Source organism: Phoenix dactylifera, chromosome 5 (assembly GCF_051530095.1).
Source record: "Phoenix dactylifera cultivar Ajwa chromosome 5, Ajwa_hap1_PhDact_Kaust_v1.1, whole genome shotgun sequence".
In the NCBI taxonomy this organism is placed as follows: Eukaryota; Viridiplantae; Streptophyta; class Magnoliopsida; order Arecales; family Arecaceae; genus Phoenix; species Phoenix dactylifera.
Window position 1 is genome coordinate 15,219,793 of NC_143194.1, and position 27,359 is coordinate 15,247,151.

The 27,359-nt window shown below is 36.9% G+C and overlaps 1 protein-coding gene and 1 long non-coding RNA gene across 3 annotated transcripts; one reads left to right on the top strand and one right to left on the bottom strand.

The window, feature by feature from the left end:
* Positions 1–337: 337 nt before the first annotated feature.
* On the top strand, positions 338–25,741 carry LOC103695799 (Tetrapyrrole (Corrin/Porphyrin) Methylase). 2 transcript variants are annotated; one of them, XM_008777211.5, is made up of 10 exons: positions 340–713; positions 1,506–1,573; positions 8,701–8,797; positions 8,923–9,051; positions 11,285–11,393; positions 11,470–11,614; positions 17,991–18,033; positions 19,791–19,964; positions 22,478–22,585; positions 25,434–25,741. In XM_008777211.5, exons 1-9 carry the CDS (start codon positions 456–458, stop codon positions 22,583–22,585), a joined length of 1,131 nt encoding a protein of 376 aa, XP_008775433.4. In that variant the 5' UTR covers positions 340–455; the 3' UTR covers positions 25,434–25,741. The 2 variants fall into 2 exon arrangements, 1 of the variants encoding a protein (XP_008775433.4); XR_015986999.2 differs by lacking the exons at positions 22,478–22,585; positions 25,434–25,741 and adding an exon at positions 18,370–18,476 and having other exon boundaries at positions 338–713; positions 19,791–19,926.
* Positions 12,907–24,171, bottom strand: LOC149753474 (uncharacterized). Its single transcript, XR_016413164.1, has 2 exons — positions 23,976–24,171; positions 12,907–13,098 (listed from the first exon to the last, which is right to left on the bottom strand). It is a non-coding gene; the product is annotated as an uncharacterized LOC149753474 (long non-coding RNA).
* Positions 25,742–27,359: the final 1,618 nt, after the last annotated feature.

Genomic DNA, 27,359 nt, shown 5'->3' on the forward strand with positions numbered 1-27,359 from the left:
ATCGAAATAGAACTGATTTTTCTCATTTCAAAAATTTTTAAACCAAAACTAGATAGAATATCAAACAATTCGGCTTAAATCAAACTGAAATAACTGGTTCAGGACAGTTTCGTGATTTAGCCAGTTTTCTTAAACATCTATATACTGAACCACTTAATTAATTTGGAGGATTACTTTAAAACTTTTTAAATTGAGAAGTCCTAGGTAAAACTTACTCTAAATTTCAGCGACGTCGAAGTAATTTTTTCTAATATTTAAATATTATTTAGATGGTTAGTTTTATATTAGTAAAATTCAATAAATAAAATTATATATTAATATAAATTTGTTGACACTTTTATATTTACATATAACATCGTGGAATTTTTAACCCTCAATGGAGACAGCTGACTTCCGAGCTGTTTTTGTGTTTTAGAACTGGGTGCAGCGCAATACACCGATACTTGCCCCCAAACATGTACTACGGCTCAACCCTTACGCCCAGAGCCACCCGTTACTTCCTCCTCCTCCTCCATTCTCCCATGCTCCCACGCCGCTGCTGCTTATTTTGGCCTTCCTCCGCTGTTTCCAACATTGCTGCCGTTCCATCTCTCAGCTGTTCTTCCCTCCTCTTTCGCCTCCGAAAGCCCTCCTTCTTCCCTCGGTTCTCTTCCACCGCCTCCGACGATGATGCCGCGGAGAAGCAGCAACACGATGGAGATTCCTCGAAAATGGTCACGGCTTCCCTCCCCACCCTTTTCTTATTTTCGTTCGGTTTGTTGTTATTGCTATTTCCTGTAGCTTTTACGCTGGTAAGGTATCTGATAAAATGTCTCAAGGGAGGAAGGCCCGTTAACTTGAATTGTCCCTTTTGAAACTAATAAATAACATTAAAGCATTTAACAAGGATTTTTAGGGACCGACCAAACTCCGTCCGTTTTTTCCTTGTAATTAGTTTTCCTTGCCAGATTTACCACTAAGGGGTGAAAAAGTTAATATTAGCAGGCAAAAGAAGGGAAGAAATAAAGAATGAGCACCCGGACGCCTTCACTATTCATTTGAATACCTTAAAAAAAATATAAAAAGGAGTTGATGACCTTGCTTTTGAATGGTGTGAAAGTTGATCAATAAGCAAATGTAGAAAAATGCTCCACTCTCCAGCTAACTTCACCTCTCTAAAAGTTCTTGCAGAATTTTGAAAATTTTTGTTGTATCCCAGTGTCCAACCACCAAGACCTGGATTTGGACCTGTAGCCTCACGTGCAGTCCACAGAGAGTTTTCTATCTCTGTTCTATGATGTTGAGAGTTGTTTGCTGGTGGCCTATGTGGATCTGCTAAGGGTTAGGCTGTTGGTTGTGCATAAGCCATTATTCATGAGTTTTATGTATTGTGAAATCATTTTCTGCATTGAGTGAAAATTCTTGATCATCTTGTCCAAGAGAGTACGTGTTATGAGTATAGGAATGACGTGTACATCCTAGCCTTTGTCATCTGATTGCTGTACCTGTCTTGTTATCTATTTCAGAGCATCTTAAAATCTGGTTTGTACCTTGTAGCGACACCCATTGGAAATCTTGAAGATATCACATTGCGGTACGTGCGGTTGTTTTCAGTATCTGATATGTATCAATGCATGTAATCTATGAACTGTATTCATAAACTTATATTAGTGCATTTCTTGGTATTGATACTCTTTCATCATTTTTGTCTTGTCCTTTATGAGACAGCCTAACGTATATGAGCTTAATTCTATAAAGGATACATAAATCTAAAGGATTGAAATCGAGGAAGCTTATTTTTATGGTGATGATGTGAAGGAAATCTGCTTTGCTAATCAATTGCCATAGAAAACTAGATTGTTGGCTGCGTAACTTTCATTATTCAGCTTTTTTCTAAACATCTAGCAAATGCAGTTGTCAACTTCAGCTTACAACATCAGTTTAGTTTCTTTCAATGACCAAATGATTTGTTTTGCAATGTCTGAAAGTCTAAGTGCTTCTATTTATTTGGTAGAATTGAATTTTGCATACATATCCTTTTATTATTATGTCTCACATGGAATGTCATTTTCCATCGTGACTGCTTAAAGTTTGAGTATTTTGTCAAAATGTATTTGGAGATTGCGAACCTATCTTCTTCTAGTATTACCAACACGTCTAGGCTGACGTAAAACCCAAATTTCTAATATTTGGCTTCCCATAATTTGAAGATAATTTTGTCAAATAAAGATGAATTAATGGTCATAAGGTGTGCCAGTTAGGGGCTGTTCTATTGTTTGCAGCTATTTTGCTGCAAGTGACCTGCAGGCATCTGGGTATCTGCAAGTCACTTCAGTCACAAGAAACTATATTGCAATTTTTGATCCTTTTGCTGCAATTGTTTGTGGCTGAACTTAGTTTCAACTAGTTGCAGCCATTTGTTGCAACTTGTCTTGGAACTGTCTTGCACAATCTTTGCGATCATGATCTCCCCCACCCCTCTTATCCTCTTCAAGCATGCCCCTAATATTAGTATAATATAATATGTTTCTACTATTGTAAAATTATCATTATTTTCTTATGCAATATTATAATGTTATCATATATTTATAGTTTAATATAAAATATAATAATAAATAGTATACTGTTAATATTCTGTTACATTATTACATAATGCAACTCTAGTAGTACCATGCGATTTATGATGTGTTATACTAACATATTATAATAATAATTATAATAGTAGCAATCTAATAAATAATGTTGATGCATTATGTGACCTTAATCTTGAAAGTAATACAACAGTGATGAAAACAATTAAATATATGGTTATATGTTATGATTATATTGGATCAGTAACTTTGGCTCAGTTAGTCTAATAATGATGCAATCCAACTATTAGCGAGAGGGCCAAGCTCAATTCCATTGTTACGGGGTTTTCATGGATCAGGCTTAGCATGGGTTGACTTGATTTGATAATGTCCTATCTTGATTGTATTAACATAATATAATGGGTTAATATTATCATATTATATAATATTAGTAAATAATTACACATAATGTTTAATATGGGTTGCGATTCTTAAAACCCCATTCATTTATAGTTGTAAATTAAAGATGCCATAAAAGATGAAGGACTTGGTTACCTGACTTCTAGGACGATTAGAAGATGCAGAAATGAAATCATCTATTAAGGAAAGCAATAGCCAAACACAAGTCATTATAATGATGTTCTATAAGAGCCATGCTGGCATTAAACTATATTTATGAAACATGAATACATGTATTGGATATGGATATAACAAGATATGGACATGTCCATACAACAAATCTTGAAAAGTTAGGATGTGGTTTGGTAGGATTCTGAATATATTCGTTTTTTTACATTTGTTACTTATATCATAATAATACCATTTTTTATCAAAAGTAAATGGTTTTAGTTCAACTCTGTTTTGGTAGACTCTCCTTTTCTCTTAGTTATGGTGCATATGATGATGAAGGCCTAAGGTGTTTTATTACCTCAAGCAATCATGGATTAGAAAATGGCTTGCTCGACTTGCATCATCCCCTAATGTTATAGCCCCCCCAAAATATTCAAAATATGCTCAAGATGCATTCAGAATGTCTGTTAACTCCAATAGCAATTTCTTTTGTTTTCCAAAATAAGTTGTTGCTTACACGAAGTATGTATATCTATTCATATTTGAGGTGTATTAGTATTTGATATGCATCATACATAGACATAGTTACACTAGTGAATTATTTCCATAACTTTGCTTGTAAGAGTGCTAATTGCATAGGTCAGCTTGCACTATGGGTCAATCCAAACTCAAGTAAACTAATTAACCCATTCCAATCTCAAGGTAGCTAGTTAAGTATCCAGTTACAATCCATAACTCAACCTAAGATATGCATCAACTTGACTGTCCTAGTATAATCCTTCAAACTGATGATACATTAGCTTGGAGTGGTATAGATTATAAGAGCCATGCTTGCATGTGATTTTTAACGCTCACAACTTGAAGTGTTTCATAAAGTGATGTCATAAACATAGCAATATGGTGTATTAGCTTTAGCATACGTGATATATATTGCGATACACGTTGCAATTGTATTTGAACTTGGGTCAGGTTCATGTTTGTTTGGGTATAGAATTGCTTAATTACAATTTGAGTTTGTCATGCCCTTGACATAAGCACGTGCCCAGAAACCTCACCACACACACATGAAGGGCCGGGCCCCATGGGCATGCAAGGTGACAACTTGTCGTAAAACAAATATAACCGAACTAACAATCGTCCAATAATACAGGAAGGATAATAATCATAATTTCGAAAACTCACTATTTTTCCCAAACTTGAATTGGCCATGCGCCTATTCCTGAAACATTCACAAATTACATGTTCAGGTAAAACAACTCAACCAACATTAGCACTTTAGAAAGTTTTAAGGGGCTCATATCATGGTATGCCATACTAGCCCAAACCGGGTGGTACGGGGTGTTCGGTACCAGTATCTGGTATGGATGGCGTATCGACACTCGGTACGTCAAAAAATTTTCGTACCATACCCTACCGACACTGTACTAGTGTGGCACTGGTACGAGTCTGGTACCGAAATGGCAAACCTTGGTTCATATAGTTCTACAAAACAATAGTATCAAAAAGGTTCCAAACAAAACTATAAAGGCTGGTCCGATCCAACTAAATCTAGGGCCTCGCTCTAATCTCACAGTCTAATCTCTACCCAACCCCTCCTACATCTCGTGCTCTATAAAAGAAAAGAAATCAAAAGAACGAGCCGAAAGCTCAGTAAGCAATCAAAAATCATAACTTGAGGGTCAAGTAAGTATTATAAAAACTTATCAATATCTTATATATAATTATTTACAAATATCAATGTATATACAAACTGTTTTCCAAAATATTATTCCACATACAATTTCAAGAGTAATTTACAAATTGGTTTCCACGATCACACGACACTTAAACAACTATTTCTGGTAAAGAATAAATCATTCTCTAAATCGGTATTTCACATATAATTTTAAAGCAATTCATGCATTATTTTCCAAAACTATTATTTAGAACTTATCAATTTGTGAGATTACAGCCACGTTATCCCTATGATAGGGCCAAGTATACCGCATGTAACCCTTGCGGAGTAGGTCCACTTTTTTGCATTAACTTTTGCGGAGTGGGTCCATTTTTCCACATTTAACTCCTACAAAGTAGGTCTACTGTACTGCCTTTAAACCATGCAGAGTAGGTCCACCGTACGGTACTTAAATTCTGCGGAGTAAGTCCACTATAATCAAGCTTTTTAACGATCAATATGACAGCATATAACCTCCATTCATGGGGCCCAATAAGTAGCCGGATTTCTAAAACAAGCATACAAAACCCAATTGTTTTGCAATATCATTTCATTTCCAATTTACAAAGATAGATCGATAGTTTATAAAATCTTCAATTATAAGAGCTTCAAATAACTGACTTACGTGCACAGTTTCCAAAGTATTCAAGCACTTTCAAAAATGCAAGATTCAAAGTTATGTAGGAGTTTGACATGATTCTAATATTTTTTTTGCAATTACGGCAATCCTCCATAAATACATTTGCACATGAGTTTCAAAGATGTCTATGAGTTTCTATAATAGAATCTTGCTTGATCCATTTTATTTGTGAATAAGGAATACAAAGCAAATTACACAATTTCTCAAAAATTATAATAATTATCATAAATTATATATATATGTAACTAAAATACTCTAGTTATGTTAAGGTTAATTAACTTGCGAGTGCAGACTACAGTCAAATCCAACTATTCCAAACCTATCCCTCCAATACCTAATAACCCATAATACAATTATATTAAGATAGGAATAATTTCTAAAATTCTGCAAGTTCTTAATTAACTTTTTCTAATTCATTTTTAAGGACCTAGAGTTATTAACAGAGGTCATTCGTGGCCTTACAAAGCATACAATTATTTATGCTCAAAGCTCTTATTGGCCAAATCCCTAAACTGTCTATTATTAATTCAAATATTTAATTTTAATTCTTTCTCTTATTTTTCCTAAAATGATAATGCCAATCAAAGATGAGGGATTAAGCGGATTGTTGCCTTACTAACCAAGCAGGGGGAGGTTGGTTATTATTTGCTTCCTTCCCCTACAAACATACGGACATTGGGTGAGAAAAAATGAGGGAGATGTAGATAGAGGATGAGTGAAACAAAGTAAGAAGAATTAGGGAGAGAGAGAGACATGGGGAGGGCAAGGCTCGGTCCCTTCACATACAATTCCTTCACACACATAGGGAGGGGCGGGAGAGAGCGAGAGAGTGTGAGAAAGAGAGAGAGAGAGAGAAGAGGGAAGGAGGGAGGAAAGTGGGAGACGGAAGGGGAGGGGCTCGTCCCTTCTCTTGATTCCTTTACAAAAAGAAAGAGAGAGGGGAGAGAGTGTATGAGAGAGACAGAGGATGATGGATGGTAGGGAGAGGGAGCCCTTCTGTCCTTTCCCTTCCTTTGCTTTACTTTCTTCCTTTCTTCCTTTTTTTCCATACATAGAGAGACAAGATTCACGAAAGGGAGAAGGGAGGAAGAGGCCAATGATTGTGGTCCTCGGATTGCAGCAGCACGGCGGAGGTGTCGCCAGCTATGAAAAGGAGAAAGAGAGATAGAGAAGAGAGAGTGAGAAGGAAGGAGGAGACTGCCCAGGATTTGCTTGACAGCATTGGTGTAGTCGGAGGCACCAACGATCGCTTGGCGGTGGAGAAGAGGAGAAGAAGATGAGGGGAGTTAGGGGTTTCATTGAGGAGCGATCGGAAGAAAGGAGAGAGGTCGCATGCAATATGGAGGAGAAAAGAAAAAGGTATAGGGAGAGGCTAAGGCGGTTCGAGGTACGCGGTACTGACTGTACCGACGTACCGGTGGGTATCGGTACCGGTACGGTACCGAACCAAACCGAGCCGAACCGGTACTGTACCGATGGGGCTAAAAGCCAAAAAAAATTGGAGCCGGTACGGACTGGTCGGTTTGGGCCGGTACCGGTACGGTACGGGCCGGTACCGGTCGGTACGGGCCGGTACCGGTCGGTACGGGCCGGTACCGGTCGGTACGGGCCGGTACCGGTCGGTACGGGCCGGTACCGGTCGGTACGGGCCGGTACCGGTCGGTACGGACCGATACGCATCGGTACCGGTTGGTACGGGCCGGTACGGATCGGTACCGAAATATGTAGCTGTACCGTACCGGTAGGGTCCGGTACTGGTATGTACCGGCCGGTACCGGCCCGTACTAGCCGGAACTGCAGACCATGGCGGTTCCTATGCCAAATTAACTTAGGTTGGCTCATGGGCCAGCCAGGTCATCGCAACCAGGTCGTCACAGAGTTGGGGTATGGCTGGGTCAAGTTTGGATCATATTAGGGTGCTTAAGACGTAGATTGTCAGTCTAGCTTGAAATTGGGGGCTTTTTTGCTAGCCTAGATCCAGACCAGAACTATATAAGTGCCAATTTAATGCCAAGTTCACGTTGGCCCAAGTTTTTACTGCCTTTCTTTCTTTTCCTTTTTTTTGTTGTACCAGCTGGTACCTTGTGTTTGTATGGTATATACTTGCAGTAGGAACCAGTGACTAATATGGGGCTGTACCATGTTAAAACCCTGTCATCTAGTTTTAGTAAAGCCATATCAAGAAAAAAGCCTTCCATGCAACAATTGTTCACTTCAAATAGTGATGAGAACATCCTAAAGGGCATGGTTTTTGCTCAATGATATTAACAAGCATAGGCTAGGAATCTAAATCTTCTAATGAATTGCGGTATTGCTTGCTATGGTATACTGGCTTGGCATTGGCATGTTATGATCTTTGCTGTGCTAGTGCCTAGCAGGCAGTCTCTACTCTCTACTATGCAGTCTTGTGTGCTTGTGAGGCACTAGCATGACACACACTTTGTCATATTGTGCATGACTATTAATGCTCGAATCCATGAATTCTCCCACAAACAAATCCTCTTCCCAGGGCTTAAATTATGAGAAATCCTAGTAGAAATTATGGTTTAGTTCAAGGTCGACGGAACTGTCCCGAACCGGATGGAACACCGAACAATTCCGCTCATTCTGAGTTGTACTAGTGGCTCACCGGTATGGCTCCGGCAACGGAAACGAGACGTGTTGGCGTAGTCGGAGAAGGAAAGAGAGAGCGAGCGGGGGAGGGAGGGAGAAGGAGAGGTGGTGGAGGGCCGGCCGAGGCTGCGGCGAATTTTCCTGTTTTGAATGAAACAGGAGTCCGGTTGCGGGTAAAAACTTTTAAAATATTTAAAAAGTTTCGCTTGCCGATTTTACTTAAAAATTCTGAAATTTTTTAGCCACGGTCGGACTCCTGTTTCATTCGAAACAGGAGAACCGGCTGCAGCCTCCGCTGGCCTCCCGCGGCCCTCCGCTGGCGTCCGCCACTTTCTGCCAGCCTCTTTCCCTCTCTCCTCCTCTCTCTTTTTCTCTCTCCCACGATACTATGCCCTCGTCGGTACCGGCCTGGCACAGCCTGTACTGACTCGAGCTGCGGGGAACCAGTACGATGTTGGGTACTAGTTCCTCCGACCTTGGTTTAGTTTGATCATGGACATTGTCTCCATTTTTTTGTTTTGAATTTTAATGTCTGTTTCTTTTTAGTTTATACTGCAAGCAGAATTCAATTAGTTGTTATCTAATCAACTTCTCCTTAATTTCACCAATTGTAGGGCATTGCGTGTCCTTAAATCTGCAAATGTCATACTTACAGAGGATACAAGACATTCTAGGAAATTGCTTCAATACTACAATATCAAGACACCTCTTGTTAGTTTTTTATATTATAGCCTTTTTTATCACTCTTTTGAGCTAAGTCATATTGTTATATCTTAAGCAACTTAATACAGGTCAACTTTTGTGTTTCTTTCTAATTGCTAAATTTATACTTGCAGCTTAGCTACCACAAATTCAATGAGTCTGAACGTGAAACTACAATTCTAAAGCGGCTTCAACATGGGGATATTGTTGCATTAATTAGTGATGCTGGTACTCCATGTGTCAGTGATCCAGGCTTTGAACTAGTACGTGATTCATCTAATAATTTTCTTGTAACTTCTATATTGGCAAAGAGAAACTGCTTATTGATACGAGATTCCTTGAATGATGCCTTATGCATTTGGTTTTAAGTTATTCTTATCAAGAAGAATTGAACACTTACTGTTCACTGCTTAAGTCAAACTTTCAAGCAATATATATTTTAATATTAGATGGTTATTTCCTCCTATGTCATGTAGCAAATATTTTTGAGTGAAATATATCACTGTTATGAGATGCCTGTAAGGAGGTACGCACTACTATATTTGCCTTTTCCAACTTCCGATGCATAAAGCATTTTAGTCTTCTACATATCTTGCCTTCCATTTAGTGTGAGAGGCGGAGAGCAGATATGTCAAATTAGTGATATTACTGTGCCATATGCTAAATTTCTTAATTTGGTCTCTGTACAATTTGGAGCATGCTAAGCACTTAATTTAAGTTACCCTCTACATCACCCATATAGTTCTACATGGCTGAGTTGATAATACTCATACATGTATTTACCAAAATGGAGTTTGAATTTTTAATGGTTTCTTCCAAATGAAAGTCCTTGATTTAATAGGAAAGTAATTGTAGAATCCATGAACTAAATCTAAAAGAACTGAATAGATTCTTATATTTTTCTTTTGGCTATCTTTAACCCACAAGATTACTAAAGGATAACATTTGATGTATATAAAAGTGTTTAAGTTACCGCTAGACCCCCAAAACTTAAGCTGTTATGGAAAAGGTTGATAATGTATATCAAGCTTTAATGTTCCCCCCCTCATTTGCGATTCAGACCACACATGTGAAGGCGTGAACGTGTTGAGAATGACTCAAGATAAGAATGATTCATTCAACTGGGGATGAGTTAAGAGAAAAAATGACTCAAGAACATAAATGGGTAATATTGGCTTGAATGGGCATTTGAACCTATGGTCTGCTGAACCGGCCCGAACTGGCCGGTTCAACACGAACCGTACTGGTAATGGCGCCAACCGGTATGGTTTGACTGTGGAAAACAGTTTCGGCCCCATAGAGTCCGGAGCCGACCAATTTTTGTTGTGTACCGGTGCTAACTGGACTAGTTCGCACTGGCCCGCACGCGAGCGCCCCGCGCGGGGGAAGAACGCCTGTGCGCGGGGCAGTGCACCCCACACATGGGGAAGAACGCCTGCGTGGGCAATGGGCCGCGTGCCTCCGCACGGGGTTCCGCACCTGTGCGGTTCCCCGCGTTGGAAACCACATCCGTGCGCAGTTCCCCGCGCAGGAACCGCTCTCGCCAGCTAGGACCCGCGGCCGTGCATGCGTGCAGGGAAGCTCGCCCGCGCGGGGTAGCGCGGGGAAGCTCGCCCGCGTGGGGCAGCGCGCCCATGCACTGCACGTGCGGGAGATTTAATGCCTTTATGGCTTTAACATGGGGCATGCGTGGACGCGTCTGCGCGCACAGCGGAAAATGGGCCGGTTTAGTACCAGTTTAAATCGGTACGAACCGAAATCGTACCGGTTCGGTAGGCGACTGGTACGCCTACCGGTATCTGTACAACGTACCTTATTTGAACCATGACCTTTGGACTTTGATACCATATTAACAAAATACTACATTCCAAAAGCTTAAGCTATTAGGGAAGGGGTCAACATGTATATTAGGCTTTAACACTGCCCCCTCCCCCCCTCTTCTCTCTCATGTGTGGCCTGGACCATGCATTTGTGAAGGCATAAATGAAAAGATAAAAAAGTGCAACAACTTAGGACCTCACCCCCGATACATTTGTAACGACCATACATTTGTAATGACTCATCACTTCATCCCAAAAAGCTAGCCAAAAAGTAGTATTTGAGTTCCTTGGCCCTATATAATTACCCAAGATCTCTCCTGTGCACAACTAATGCGGGCCTAAACACACACTTGCACAACTTGTCATGAGACAAGTCAAGAATGACTGAATCGAGAACTTGTCAAGGGAAGAAAAGATGAAAAAATTAATGATTCAAATTGGTCTGAATTGGGGTTTGAACACATGACCTTGGGGCTTGGGCTTTTCTACCATGTTAGACATTTAGTGGAAATATGCATGGTAGGCACCTTTTCTATCACATCCTTCCTAGTAGGGTGCCCTTATTCACAGATATTACTAATCAACCACTTTTGATGGAACAAGCGGCAAACTGCAAATTGATATATACATATTGTTGATCAGTGTTGATTAAAACAGACTTACGATCTCAATGCAGGCAAAGTTATGCACGAGGCAGAATATCCCTGTTATTCCTATTCCTGGGCCATCTGCTTTGCTTGCTGCTATATCGGCATCTGGGTTACCTACTAATGAATTCACATTTGGTAAAAACTCTTATAATTCTTTCACTTTTGTGAGCACTCTTTTCATGATACTTATTTCATGTACTGTACCATACAGTTGGCTTTCTACCTAAACGCACTGGATCAAGGAAAGAAAGACTCATGGTATCAGCCAATGAGACAGCCACACAAATATTCTTTGTTCCTCCCCACAAGCTTCATCAATTTCTTGATGAAGCCTCTTCAATCTTTGGCGATTCAAGGTAAAAGATACAAAGAGGACTTTATGCTAAATGGTGCATCTCTATAACCAGATTGCTAAATGTTATCACAAATTATCTATGGATCTTTGGTCAATGGCCACTCGATTAATATATGTTGTTTGTGGCTGGCCAGTTGCAAAATGCTAGATCTATCTGCTTCTAATCTTAAGTCTGAATTGCTTAACAACCTCTTATCTAGGCATTAGTGCAACACTTTTAATGCTTTATAGTTTTTGTTGATTGATGAGCAGCTTCTTTTGTCATTATCCCAATACATCTGTTGATTGATTGTTTGAATTGATTTTTTAGAGACATTTGATCTATTGTTCAAAGATTACTTCTTTCACTTCATATGTTTCTTGGTAGTAGACTTTAATGCAAGGTTGGTTGTATCGATATCGGGACTCGTACTAGTTGCCTAGCGGTACGGTACGGGTACTATGTCATTTCGGTTTATTTTGGACCCTTTTTTATTTTCAAAATTTCAACTGAAGTTGGCATATGGTTTGCCGACTTCAATTGATAATTCAAAAATAAAAGAGAGAGAGAGAGTGGCAGAGACCGGTTCAGATCAAAGATGTGTCAAGGAGACTACACGGTGAAGAGGGAGGGGTTTAGAGAGGGAGGGAGAGAGAGAGGAGGAAGGAGAGGGAGGGAGAGAGAGGAATCGGTCGGCTGTAATCTGTTACTAGTTGTAATGGATGGCAATGATGGATTATTGGAGCTCGAGCAGCAATGCGTGGGTCTTCTCTCTCAAAGGCGTGGTGGTCTTGGTCGGCATCCTATTGAGGGCCATGATGCTCCACCTCTCAGGATAATCGAGTTCCGTTAGAGTGGGGGTTAGAGAGAGAGAGAGAGGGAGAGGGAGGGAGGGAGGCGGTTGGTGTACTTGAGACGGTCGTCAGTCGGCGAGACGGGGTGGCAAGAGCGTGAGTGAACGGGAGAGGAAAGGAAGAAATGAAGCTCTAAACCTTGAATCGATGCCATCTTGAATTTATAGTGCGAATCGTGCTAGCAACTGATCGGTCTAGTTTGGTATGCTCCGAATTAGTTGGTTCGGCATGGTTCAGATTTTCTTGCTTTAATGTTTTAAACTTGTATGTTGAGTGGTTTTATAACAAATGTTCTTCTAAGAGAACTTCTTGTCATATGATGTCACAACATCTTGAGGCTCAAACTTATTCAAGTCCCTAGATGCGACTTTTATAGTTCATTAAATATGGATGCAAAAGTAATATTGATTGAATCATTCTTAAAACAAACCAAATGATCGAATGCAGCATAGCCAGAAATGCAGGATAAATCATAATTTAAGATAACATCCAGTCATACAATTGAAACATTGCCTGTCATACATAATATCCTTTCAATATTACAAACAATATGCTGCCAAACTACTATATCAGCAGTGTTACCACAATGATGAGTAGATGAAAGTGCACACCAAATGCCAAGTCCAATTTTCTTCTGAAAGTCCATCTCAACTAAAACAGGTTATATTGAAAAGGTTTAACTGTAAGTGGAGTAAGCTACATAGCTCAGTAAGTATAGTTTTACCTAGTCACAAGAATTTTCCACTGAGAAGGAATGATTTTAAAACATAAAATAAGTCAATTTATCACCAGAAAATTCAACTGATGGTTTGATGAGACAGTTTTATGATGATGTACCAAATACTGGAATTTTCTGATAACGATTGAGACAAACTATGAAAGCATTAGAAATATGATTGTAAAGAAGACTTCAAAACTTCAAATAATTATATAAGATCATACTTTCTTACGAAGGTCGCTTATACCCTCAAGGCAACATGTATCTGAATTGTTGATATTGATGAGATCGCATATATTCTAGCTGACATCCTATATGAGACTGTATATGCTCAAAGTTCACATATGCCACTTGGGCAAGGGTTCCCATATATCCTTAATTGATTATTTGAATGAGGCGAAATATGCCACCCAGCTGGAATCCTCATATATGCTCATCTATAATTCAAATGGAGCCAAAATACCTATTAGCTGGTTGTCCTCATATATCTTTAAGTATGATGTCTTGTTTCAAAAAAAATAGAAATTCAAATATGCCAGTATAAATTAGTAATTAGAAAGCTCCAAGCTCCACAGAGAGTAAAAATTCGAGTACCAATAGATGCAGAAGATTCTAATAAGAACAGATCTTCAAGTCTGATTAGTTGACGTGAGTTCAAAAATATTAAATTGGGAATCATATAATTTAGGAATTTTCCAAATAGAAATGAATTGTTTTGGCAACTAATTATAGTTTTCTAGAACTTCTATTGACTCTAATTTAAACTTTGAGGATCAAAATTTAGAAAGAAACAATAAGTTTTTGAAGTGACCATAGGGTTTTTGACATGACTATATCCCATAAACCTGAAGCCAACCACAGTTCAGAATGTTTGATCGAAGTAAAAATCCCTATTTTTCAAATTGACTAATGTTTTTCTAGTTTCAAAGCAGCATAAAGAGTTGCCGTTGACAAGGCTGATAAACATAGGATATATCTTATATAAGATGTAGGGCTCAGATACTTACAAAGGAAATGTAGATTTTCAAACTGACTATGAATTTAGAATTTAAAAACAACTATAAACTTGACAATATAAGACTCAAAAACAAAAAGCAAATTCTAAATTGTACCATTATGGAAGAGATATTGCACAATGCAAATGAAATACACAAAATCCTTGATCTGAACTTCCCTTTCATCATCTTCTTCTATTCCATATAGTTCTATCTTTTGTCTTTATCAGTTTATCTCTCTTGCTCAAAAAGCATATTCCCTCTGCCCTTTCTCTCCCTTGCCCATTGGCCTCTATTTATAGGACATGGCAGGGCACCTTTGATGAGGTGGTTCTAGGTTGACTCAAACAGATCATCAGGAAGGGCTGTTTAGTTCCCAGATAATGTTAACTAGTATATTTGAATAACTTGATCAAAAGAGGTACTTGTTCCACATTAACCAGGTGAAACTATTCAATCCCTCCCCTTTACATAGTTTTAACCTGGTTAAAGCTGAATAAGTACCAAAATGTGGCTTACCACGGTTTCTGAAAGTATGATGGTACCCTTTGTCGGGACTGAGGTGTCAAAAAAGTTGTTTGGCTGAATAAACCTAGATAAATCCGATAAAAAATTGTACTGTACTTGGATTTATTTAGGTTTATATGAGAACCTAACAGGGCCTAAGTTGCTTGGGTGCCCTTATTAGAATAAGATTGACTCAGCAGGTAAACAGATAAACTTCCAATATTTTACAAGACAACCAACTTTGGCTGCCTAGACAGCAAGCATAAACCCTGGCATTAATATTTTGCATAGTATTTGAGCATGGAGGAGATTGATGTATCAATAACTATTGGATGTTGCCAAGTTGATACTTTTCATTGACTCACTACATCTTATTTGGTATATTATGTTTTCTTTATTGGATGACAACTAATTTTTTGTTTTATCTTTATGCTTAGTAGTTTTCTAATTTATTATTTTTTGCCGCCTTGACCTTTCAATGTCCATCCAGGCCTAGGTGCTAGGCAGTCCCCTGGTGCCTGTCTACCACCTAGTCTTTCAGAAAATTCAAACTTTATTTACATGAATATTATTTAAATAAAGGGCCTCTTATTCTTTTTATCGCCATTTACTTAAACCATTATGAATAACTAAAGAACTACCCTCCATTTGAGTTCAATAAAACTAGACTAAAGTGCAAATTTTATAAAAAATAAGAGGGTCAACTTGCTAGACCAAGAACAAATTCAAGATTTTTGGTTTGGGTCAAATAGGGTTTTAAACAACAAGGAATTTTCAATGTTAAAACAACACACTCTTATTGCATCTAAACATTGCTGAACCTGAAGGTCAAGTAGAAAAAAGATAACTCCTACACTTTAACCTCCAAAATAGTTTCAACTTTCATCCAACATGACAACAATAAGCACAAAGCACTTAAATAGAAAAAAATGATTTGCAGAAGTCACAAACGTGTCAATGTTAAAATAACACACTCTTATTGCATCTAAACATTGCTGAACCTGAAGGTCAAGTAGAAAAAAAAATAACTCCTACACTTTAGCCTCCAAAATAGTTTCATCCAACATGACAACAATAAGCACAAAACACTTAAATAGAAAAAAATGATTTGCAGAAGTCACAAACGTGCACATATGTGTGCGCATGTGCATGTGCATGTGCATGTGTAGAGAGAGAGAATATGTATGTAAGCATGCGTTGCATCTCCCTATGTAATCTCACTCTACATACATGCGTACATATGTATTGTTTCATTGGCTATTAGTGAGTAATCTTCCAAAGGAAGGAATTTGGTTAGACATCTTGATTCATCTATGTAGTTAGTTTCTTTGACTTGTACAACTTCTTTTTCCAGGATTAATTTGTAGTTATTCTCCCGATTGCTAATGAAATAAGGATGATGCCAACAAGCTCACCAATCTCCATATATCCCCTTTTGCCTCCTAATCATACTATTGTTACTCTAGCATGGTGTAGCAAGCCTCTTATTAATCATTTAGATTCGGCTATATGAATTCTTTTTTACCATTTACTTTGAGGAAGGGTTCTTCTTAGGGATGTTGATATGTTGTGTCAGAGTTGGGTCAAGGACAACCAGACTTGGCTTGGCGATGAATTGGACTGGGTCAGAGCCCGGCTTGGCCTGGTTGTATCCCAAGATACCGAAACCTAACCCAGTCAGCATAGGTAAGATTCGGGCCTGACCTGGCTCGTCATGAGTTAGTTCTGCCTAAAACAAAAGTTTCCTTTCTTGTATTATTTTATTTTATTTCTTTAGAACTCTTTTCTTGGGCAAACCAGATAGTTCGACCTGGCAAATCACCTCTTAATTAAGTAGTTGTTGTACCAAAAAAGAAAGTAGTTGACCTTTGATCTAATTCAAATTCAAATAAATAATATAGTTAGTATACATGCTTTGTTTATTCATGTATACCATATAAATATATACATACATAAATTTATGGGTTGGGTTTAGGTCAGGTTGGGTACAGATCAACATAGACCTAGATCAAAATTAATTTAGGCGTAAAATCTTGACCTGGCCGAACCCAATAGATCTTAAACTATAGATTGATCCGGCCTTATTTTCGGGCTAGCCTACTTGCTTGATGGGTTGGCCTGCCCTATTTGTGTTCTTTTTGTCTTCTACCAAGACAAGCTTTTCCAAACCCTATTTCATAAGTATCTTAATTTTGGGTAATCCATTAAGCTTGATCCTTGAGAAACAATTTATATCTTACTCATGCAGGGCTACTGGAGTTTTCTGCATATCCTTATGCCATTGCCCTTGATTCTTCGTTGAGTCATTAATTGATAAGACATACATTAACTCATTGTAATCACAGATCCACCTTAAGCATTCCCATCTTTGTCATGCTCATATTATATGAATGGAACCTCATGATTGCTCAATTATTTTTTCTGATCTATACAACATCTCCTCCATGTTGTCATTAGAAGACATATTTTGAGATCTTCTAATGAATGCGACAATTTCAAGACATTGTGGGAGAACACCCACTCCATCATTCTTTCTTGTAGATTTTATATGTATCATCTTCTATCCCTTTATTCATTTATATAGTAGCTCTAAGATGGTGATAATTGTTTGCTCTCATTTAAAACCTTCAAATCCATTATCTTCTCAATGTAGCATCGAACCCTTTACTTCTCACACTTGTGAATCAATAAAATATAAGTGGTAGGAACAAGTCTATATGTTGAATCTAATACTCATGTACCTTGGATTATAATTGGATATGATTTGTCTTTGTTTATGTTCTTTGCTTTATGAATAGGTGATCTTTATCTTTCTCCTTCATGCATAAAAATTTGAGATATCATACTAATGATGGTTTTCATACATGGAGCTTTACCCTTTTGTTAGAAATCCAAACTCAATAAATCAATTTTGTGGCAATTTTTGCTTTCCTATAAATTTCATCTGTCTAGTTTCATTAATTAATACTATGGATATTAAGTGTTTTGTAGCTTGTAGACATCTAATGCTAAAATAAAAACACCAAAATATGCACATTAATGCCTCAAATGTGTATCTCATACATCAAATCATGGCCTTGTAAGGCATTAACTTCGTAATCCATCCCTTCTCATGAGTTCTTGATCCTAGTTTCCAAGCAACATTGATTAACAAGTGATATATGACAAAATGTTAAAATATTTATAGGTTTTGATGTAAACAAAAAAATACATTATCTTTAAATGCTTCTTCACATTATTTGCATGAATGCCATTGTGCCTTGACTATAACTTATGATGTAAAATTTTTTGCAAATGATTAATTCATTTTGAATATTGATTAGGTCATGTGCTATAGCACGAGAGATGACGAAACTTCATGAAGAGGTACAATTGTTTTGACAAACAACTTTTATGTCAAATTTTGACAATGGTTTTGGATGCTTTTTGGACCAGAACATCTTATTGTCTTTAACTATTTGATTCTTAAAGTAGCGATATTATGTACTAAATTTTATCTAGTGAGTCAAGACAAGTATCTTTCTATTTGCATGTGTTCTGTGAATGCCTTAAAATCTCTCTAGTGATTCTGTTCACTTGTAATGTTTGTTGCATAAAGACTTCGTAAAGACTGATAGACGTTTGCTTTGATTTCATAGAACTTCAATGAGATAAATGCAAATAATTCATCAATTCATGAACAAGTTCTAGCTCAATGTTCAGGTTATGTTAAGAGCTAGTCATTAATGCTCTCAATGTTCAATGGCTGATGAATTTGGATCTAGAGTTGCAAAGAGGAAATTCCTGTTGTTCCTCATCATTTTAGACAGGTCTGTCTTGGAAGGTGGTGAGAACATTTATCATCTTATCTCTACTTATGTGTCATTCCCTTTGGAGGTTATTGTTACAAGAAGATCGTGGGTTGGTCTTTTTTGTCATCAATTGATATCAAAGCTTCTGCATTAACCTTTTAGTTTGGCTGCTTAAATCCTAAATATCAACCCTTTTTATTGCCTTATTTAGACTTGCATTCATTTAAAAGCATGGAGGTCAATTTTGAACATGATGCAATTCCAGGTGATTTATTTTTTTCTTATATGTGCCTAACTTGGACTTCAGCTCTTACAATTAATTGTTATTCAGCTTCAATCCTTATGTGTGAGTTCAATTGGGCTTAGATCAGCCAACACCATTCAATACTTTTTAATGGATAGAAAAAGTGATCAGTATAAACTCTTATTCTTTTTTTTTTTCTGTTTATTTCTAGGAGAAAAAACAACCCTAGTAAGTGCATTAGAAAATGGTTTATAAATTGGTTCCCTTTAGGCCATTTTTGCTGGACTAAAGCATTATCCTTTCACCATTATCAAAGGGTTGATTTCAGTTCATTCCATATACATCAAACATTCCATTTTGGCCCTTTTTTCAAAACATGCACAGTGTATGTAGGGATTTTCAAGAGGATTAATTTTTTTTTCTGCTTTTTCCTCGTATTTATCTATTTTAAATGCTTTTTGAGTCCTAGCGGTCTTATTTTTTGGTTGAAATAATTATTTATTTACAATTTCACACTATCTTTATATGTTCTGATGGACTATAATTGTTCTATCCAAATGTACATTGCCATACAAGTCAAAATTTTAATGTCATTTTACCTTTAACTGCTCTTCTAATCAAGAATCGCCGAACCGGTACCGGGAGGCGTACCGGTCGGCCACCGGACCTGTTCGGACCGGTTTGAACCGGTACCAAATCGGTACCCACTGGTTCGGCCTCCAAAAGCCAAAAAAAATTTGACCTGGCCGGTACGGAGGCTGGTACCGATCGGTATAGGCCGGTATGGGGCCTGGTATGGGACGATATGGGCTGGTACCGTTTTCCACCGCTGTATCGGACCGGTCAGGGATCGGACCGATCAGGGATCGGACCGGTCCGGTATGGGCTGAACCGGCCCGTACCATGCTTCTAATCTTTCGAGCATAAGATCCTTTAAGAAGACACTACTTTGTTCCCTATACGTGCATTTAGATGTGCATATAGTAAAATAATGTTGGAATCATTTTCATTTTGTAATACTATCTCTGGATGACAATAGTTGGTCATCTTCTGTTCTCTTGATGTACTAATATGAACTATCATACAAGTTTTGGCGAGGTACTTTGGGGGAAGCAAATAAAATATTTTCTACACAGCAGCCAAGGGGAGAAATCACACTCTTAATAGAAGGAAAAGCGAAGTCAGTTGCTGAAGTTCCAGCTGATGATCAACTTGAGCTTGAGCTGAGAGAACTAATCTCCAATGGCCACAGTATTTCCATGGTATGTTTGAATTCCAGGGAATTCAGCATCTCTAGTTCTACCGGATTTCATTTACTTTTAATTTTGGGTGGGTGTTTCATTTATAAATCTTCTGAGTCATTAAGATAGCTGACTACCACTATTTTTGTAGTAACATTTATTTGTGATGATATAGTAGTGTGCATCAAGGAGCATATTTTAGTAGACATCTAGATCTATATGGTTTTACTGATTTATAGCCTATCAGTAATGAGATAATCAGAGATTTGTAAGCTTGGGAATTTCTGTCAGAAGATGAGTCCTTAAACAAATCAAGTGGTGTCCTGCTAGCAAGCAGATAGGTCCATTCCCTTTTGACATATAAGAGATGAAATTCCTTGATAATAAATCATAGAAATGACAGTTGGCATTGGCTTGTGTATTAAAAACAAAGATTAAAAACAGGGAGTCGTGTGTGAATCTTGGACATTCCCTTTTGACATATAGAATCTTTCTGATTACATTAAAAACAAAGATAATGAGCCAACTTAAAAAGATGAGAAAAATGACACATTTTGGAAAGCCAACTTGGAGTTGATATAAAATGCAATGCCCATCATATACTTGGACAAATTGGCATACATGTGTGTGAATAAGTAGAATGTCTATAATTTTGTATGTGTGCTATGTTATAAATAGCATTATAGTTAATGATGTCCTTAGGACAAATGTATATATTTTTCTACTGGACTTCTGCATGTTAGCAATCTTTGAAAATAATATATTTTTGGAGTTCTTTAAGATTTGAAAAATGCCTTAGCAATTAGAAGTTGTGATTTTGACCCAACCCTGAAAAATTTGGAATTTGTACTGAAACTAGAAAATAAACTTTTTATTCATAAGGAATTCGAATTATGGAGTATTTTCATTGAATGCATATTGGGGACAATTCCTTATTTAAATGTAATGTCTTATTTAATACTTAAATGGTATTCATAACTTCATGTAAACAAGTACTGTCTCCTAGGGCCCTGTTGGTGTTCTACCTGTCAAGTCACCAATTTGTTTGACTAGCTTACTTAACTGGCCTAACCAACAAAACCTAGTGAACTGCCATAACATGTCTATAAGAGGGTGGCATAAGAAGGCCCAGCTAGGGTAAGAAAAAGGGAATAGTGGGAGGCTTTTAGAGAGCATGAGACTTGAACAAGAATTTTTCCGATTTCATGGACATTAATAGTAACTTTTCCATGCTTTTGAATATAATAATTACCTTGCCTTTATTGATTCTTGTTGTCATTTTTCTGTTTATATTTGTTTAATTTTGAAAGCTAGGAATTCCTTTCAATTTCTATTGGAAAGTCTTGAAATTATTTAAGTTTTTTTTAGTAAAATTTTGAAACTCATATTCAAGTGTTTTGACTTAAAATTATATTCTTGTCAGAACCTGTTTACATTGGAGCTTTCCAATAAAAATTCTGAATGACAATTATTATTTTTGTAGAATCTAAAAATAATACTAGAATACTTGAATGATATATGTGGACCCCTGCTCAAGTAGAGTGGCCTCATTCAGATTATTGGTGGGGATATATGAATACATTTGGCTAGGTAGTGTGTTTGTCCTTAGTCGATTATTGATAAGGATATATATGGTGCCCTAGCCAATTGTGTAAGTGGACCTCAAAGATACGAACGGCTTGTTCGTGTTAGCGATAAGGATATGAGTATTGTCATCCAAACTTTGTTGCATTAGCAATGAGGATACAAGTGGTCTTGAGGTTGGAAGTGAACCTTGGAAGAAAGAAACTGTGAAACTATGTGAAATATGAAAGCATTTTGGAAATATAAAATGTGCTTTTCATTTTACTCTATCTTCTTTGTTATTAGAAGATTTTGACATTTGGTATTTTCCATATTGAATTGATTACTTTAGCCTAAATTTTCAAACATTTTTTTGACTCGTGACCTCTTATGCCAGTTATTTCAACCCTTCTCTAATTGAACCTCATATAAAACTAATTCCTTACGGAAACTTTGATTTTGAGATTTGACCATAAAATTGTTATATTGAACCTTCACTTTTGGGCCCCATATTGGTTCTTACTTGGCTTAGTGGAGGGTGAGGATTTTGGGAGTGTGGAAGATGCCCTTGAGGAGAAGCCACCACTTGATGGCTTTGGTGTTGGGCTTGAAAGGCTTCTTCCTTCAGAACGGGGGAGGAGGGTAGGATTAGGGTGGAAGGAGAGGCGAGAGATGCCTCTAGGGCGAGGAGAGAGAGGAGGAAGCACCTTCTGGTTTTATCCTTTGAGCCAGATTGGACAGATGACTGGGTCCTGGTTAAACTGGTCCAACCAGTCTGGTCTGGCTTTAAAAACATTTGATTTATGTTAAGATGATGAAATCTTATGTATTTTTCCTATGCATTTTTTAATAGAAGTATTAGCATTGTTTTTGTTTAGGCAATTTAGTATTCTTGTAATGATTTTAAATTGAGGCTTTGAATATTATAAAGATTTGTTTATTTTTTCCTTCTAACTCAAGTGCATGTTTAGGCAGTGAAATTGGTGGCTGAAGGAACATCGGCAAAAAGAAAACATATATATGCGCTTGCACTTAGGTTATGTGGAAAGCAAATGGAAGCTAAGGAATATCCAGATTAGGTAATTATAAATTGATTTATGTATGGATATTATAGCGATATGCTTGTTTCACCTTTTCTTACTGCTATTTCACACATTCTACCAAGTACCAGTAAAGTCTGTTAGCTGTTATTGGAAGAAACATGAAAACTCCATTCCTATTCATTATATGGTCTCCATTAACTTGGTATATTTTATATGTTTTCTATTTATGTGTTCCTTTCCTTATAAGCTCATCGCTAAACAATATATGACTGCTGAGAGGGTATGTTATGGCTAACTGAATGAATGACATTCAGAATCTATTGACCAAGTTCATCTTATCTGAGATACACGTGAATAACTTCAATCATAAGCTTGGGCATTACAGTATAAGAATGTTGATGGGAAACAATAGAATACTGAATATGGTTACACACTGCAACTAAATTGTCTCGACATAATTTGCAACAACAAATTGAATATACCATCAAAATAATTCAACTTGTGCAGATTTTTTTTTGCACTCGAAATGATTGTTCATGTCTATTGTAGTTTGAGCATCTTTTTTATGACAAGTGCAAGACCTGGAGTTGGAATGTCTAGTAAAACATAGTTAAAGCTAAGAAAAATCCAATGGTCTAATAAGGCCAAATTTGGAAGTTCCATAAAAAAAATAGATGATTCAATTGTATTGAAAAAGAATATGTAAAGTAACTAGGCTAGAGAGAAAAGCAAAAGTAAAGGTATCAAAAGAGTTGGCAAGATTAAGAAAGGTTATGTACTGAAATTATTGGATGAAGGCTTTAATAGAAAATATTGATAAATAAATAAGGTTGCTTTGACTTGAAAAACTGAAGAAGAGACTGCACTAGGAGGATGATAAAGGGTAAACATTCAAGGCCCAAAATGTTCCAATCGACAATCATCCAGTAAGTAAACCTGGTTTGCTATCTAGACAATTAGATCATGAAAACAAGGAGAATGCCAAATTATTCTAGTATTTTGGTACGAGGAAACAAGAATAAAGATGGAGCAAATTTGCAATATCATAGTAGTGGGAGGCATGCTATGAATTTATAGGAGAGTCATGGAACATGTTCAGGATATATGATAACAATTCTCGAAAGTCAAAAACCAATTCTGCCTACTGTAAAGAAGGTTAACAATGGAGACTGCAATATTGTTTGTGAAACAAATCATAGATTTATAGATAATCTAAACATGGTCTCTATCGAATTGAGGAAAGAATTTGGTAGAGTACCATGAGTGGTAATTTACTGCATGTTAAGGAAGAAAGGTATGCTTAAGGGATGCATTAAATGTATTAAACACATCTATATTGAAGCAAAGATAAGAAATTAAGGTAGGATGGTTAAGTGAATAATCTTTCATGATAATTCTACAATAAGGATCAAAAATAAGCTTGTACCTCTTAAAAAAATATCGCATATCTTTCACATGTTGTAGCATGCTGACCCTTTGCAAGTGATGGCGCAAAAGATAGGCAACTCCATCAGAATGCTTTGGCCTATAAACTAAGATACAGTACATTATTCCCTACTTTCTGTTTTTGAATTGGACTAACAAATTTAACTGTGCTAATTAGCTCATAGACATGTTACAAACACTTTTAGAAAACGTTTTTAACTAATATATAGAAATCTAGCATTATGTTTCATGTTAGAAGGATTTATCGGCTGCTGGCACAAGGAGTGCCAGCTCAGAATTGAGCAATACCAAGTCATGTTGACTTGTGCTAAATTAGAACAAGGATTTATTGTCAGTATCCTTCGCTTCTTTGATCTTTCCCAATATAAAGTATACTTCTTTCACTATTTTAGTTGTTCAAGATGTTCCCAATAAATAGACAATGAAGAAGAATAGCATCCTTGGTGATTCTCACCTTACCTGAGGGGGCACTACATTTGTCCTTCTAAATTATATCATTGTTTTGTCTAGGATATTTTATGGAAAGTAGACAAAACAAAGTCTTGCTTGTAGAAGATGCACTCCCCCCACTAGTTTTTGATTAAAACGTGAGAATGAGAAGACGACAAAAAATGCCCATCATTATTGAAAAAGTAGTGTCTTATCTATCAAAAGTTGTTCAAGATGTTCCCAATAAATAGACAATGAAGAAGAATAGCATCCTTGGTGATTCTCACCTTACCTGAGGGGGCACTACATTTGTCCTTCTAAATTATATCATTGTTTTGTCTAGGATATTTTATGGAAAGTAGACAAAACAAAGTCTTGCTTGTAGAAGATGCACTCCCCCCACTAGTTTTTGATTAAAACGTGAGAATGAGAAGACGACAAAAAATGCCCATCATTATTGAAAAAGTAGTGTCTTATCTATCAAAAACAATCTTTACTAATGAACATAAGTTGCACCAAATCTTTCTTAGTGGTCCAACACCTGTTAACTTGCGTAGCTTTATGAATGGATATGCCTCCAAGATTATATGTTCAATAAATTTACTAAGCAGAATGATTTATATTTTCTGTTTCCATGTGACATAGGAAAACAATATTAACAGTAAAGTTTATAATTTTTGTAATTAGGGATACGCTTCATAAATATTGTAAACACTACCTAAATTAATTGTGTTTCTTCCTTTGCGTATAGAGTTAACATATTCAAATGAAAATATCATGTATAATGCATGTGAATCAACTTTCTTTCCTTGATATCATACATGATACTTCTGTTGTCATATACATGAAAAATTGCAAAAATGCATGGATAGTTAGCCTCTTAATAATATCCAAATCCAAGCATTTTATTATTTTATCTCATATGCGTTCCTGTTTTCTATTAGTCTCGCATGCCTTTTCTCAAAAGAAAGAAAAATAAGAGATTGTTACCATCATTCATAAAATGCAGGGCAGGATTATCAGGGATGAGAATGCTCCTTTATGTCAGAATCTGATGCTACGCAAAACCAGAGGATTGTAGATCCAGAGATGGAAATAGAATTGCAGGCCTACAAAGGCTTACAGCTTCTGGCTCCATTTTCAGAGTTTTCAACTCTCTTTCCTTGTATATGTAACTTCCCTAACCAATCTTTGTTCCATTTCATGTAATGAGATGACTGAATAGGTGTATAAGCCCTTTCTATGGGCGGCTAAATAAGCCCTAAAATCTGGCGATCGTCAGCATACGAGGAAGTAATTTATGCAGGTTATGCACAATGATTCTGTTTATTACACAACTAAGTAAATTGATAAAGAAATAAGAAAAGTAAATCTTTGACAAAAATTATGTATTAATAATGCAAAAAATAATGTTGATAGCCCAAAATATTAGTAGGTGGTTCTTTGCATGTTTACCAACAAAATATCACGCCCATAATTGTCAAAACAGAAACCCCACGAATAATCTGATAGATGCCACTCCGTTCCTTCAATCTCAAGTCGCTAACAAAACGGTAATGCATTTCTTTCCTTTTCTTCTATTATGTCCCTGAGAGAGTAAAAAGAAGGAAAAAGGAAAAAAAAAGATTAGTAAGAACCCTTATATTAATGTTAGAAGTATCTAATGATGTTTGTGATTCCCAAATAGTTTCGTAATTAGTTGAGATATAGATTTCCTTATTGTTAGTTTCCTTTTGTCCTTTAATTTGTGGAATCTGTAGAACACATACAATGTGGAGTGAGAAGATGAGCATCATGACTCCATCATGCCTGACGGACAAATGGAAGTTTAGAACCAGCATAAGATTGGCAATTTGCCATGTACTATGGGCTAACTGGACAATGTCTGGAGTGTGTTTTTTTTTTCCACCCATAGAAGAAAGGGGAATCCCATGTGATTGTCAAAAGTTCATCATGTCATGTGCCACAAAAATGACTACAGTTAGGAGTATTTGATATATTATTTGTTAAGAAAACATAGGATTTCCCTCCCTTTCACATACAAAAAAGATTTATGGAAAATATTTATATTTTATGTTTGAATAAATTTTCCTAAATACTTTTTAAAAATTTGTGAACTGATTTTTTATATTTTTAGTCAATGATGACTACCAAATGTATTCAATATTGGGATGCAATTTAGGTTACGTTTAACCAGTACATGCCCAACACACTCACTCGGTAAGGTGGGTTGATGTATTATAATTTGGTCTAGGCTTAGGCTCAAAAACCTCACCGGTCTTATTATCAACAAAATCCAACTTCACTAATGTGTTAAAACCCAACACGATCCAACCACAATTTATCTTAAAATGGAATAAGGTTTGGTTGGATTGGGTCAGAAAAATGGAATAAGGTTTGAGAAGAACTAAATATTTGTTCTTGGTTTTTGGAGGATCATCAGAGTTAAAGGTAGAAGGATACACAGATTCAGATTTCATAACTGATATTGATGATAGAAAGTCTACATCTGGATATGTGTTCTTGTGCAATGGTGGTACGGTAAATTGGAAGAGTTCCAAACAACCGATCATTGTTGATTCTACCGTGGAAGCTGAGTATATCGCTACCTCTGAAGCTGTAAAGGAAGCCTTCTGGTTCAAGAAATTTATTGTAGAGCTAGATGTAATGCCATCAGATGCCATCACACTCTACTGCGATAATAATGGCGCCATAGCTTTTGCTAAGGAGCCTAGGTCTCATCAGAAGTCCAAGCACATAGAGCGGCGCTTTCACCTCATACGCGACTACCTCGAAAAGAAATATATCGAGGTGCAGAGAGTAGACTCCACGGACAACGTGGCGGATCCGCTCACTAAGCAGTTAAATCAGCAGAAGACTGAAGCCCACCTTGAGAAGATGAGACTTAGATATATGACTGATTGGATTTAGTGCA

Excerpts from the sequence above, each read along its gene's own strand:
- LOC103695799 (XM_008777211.5), top strand. The coding sequence starts at position 456 with ATGTACTACGGCTCAACCCTTACGCCCAGAGCCACCCGTTACTTCCTC. Across the intron at positions 8,798-8,922 it reads ACAATATCAAGACACCTCTT|CTTAGCTACCACAAATTCAA; the intron begins GTTAGTTTTTTA and ends TTATACTTGCAG. Across the intron at positions 9,052-11,284 it reads GTGATCCAGGCTTTGAACTA|GCAAAGTTATGCACGAGGCA; the intron begins GTACGTGATTCA and ends ATCTCAATGCAG.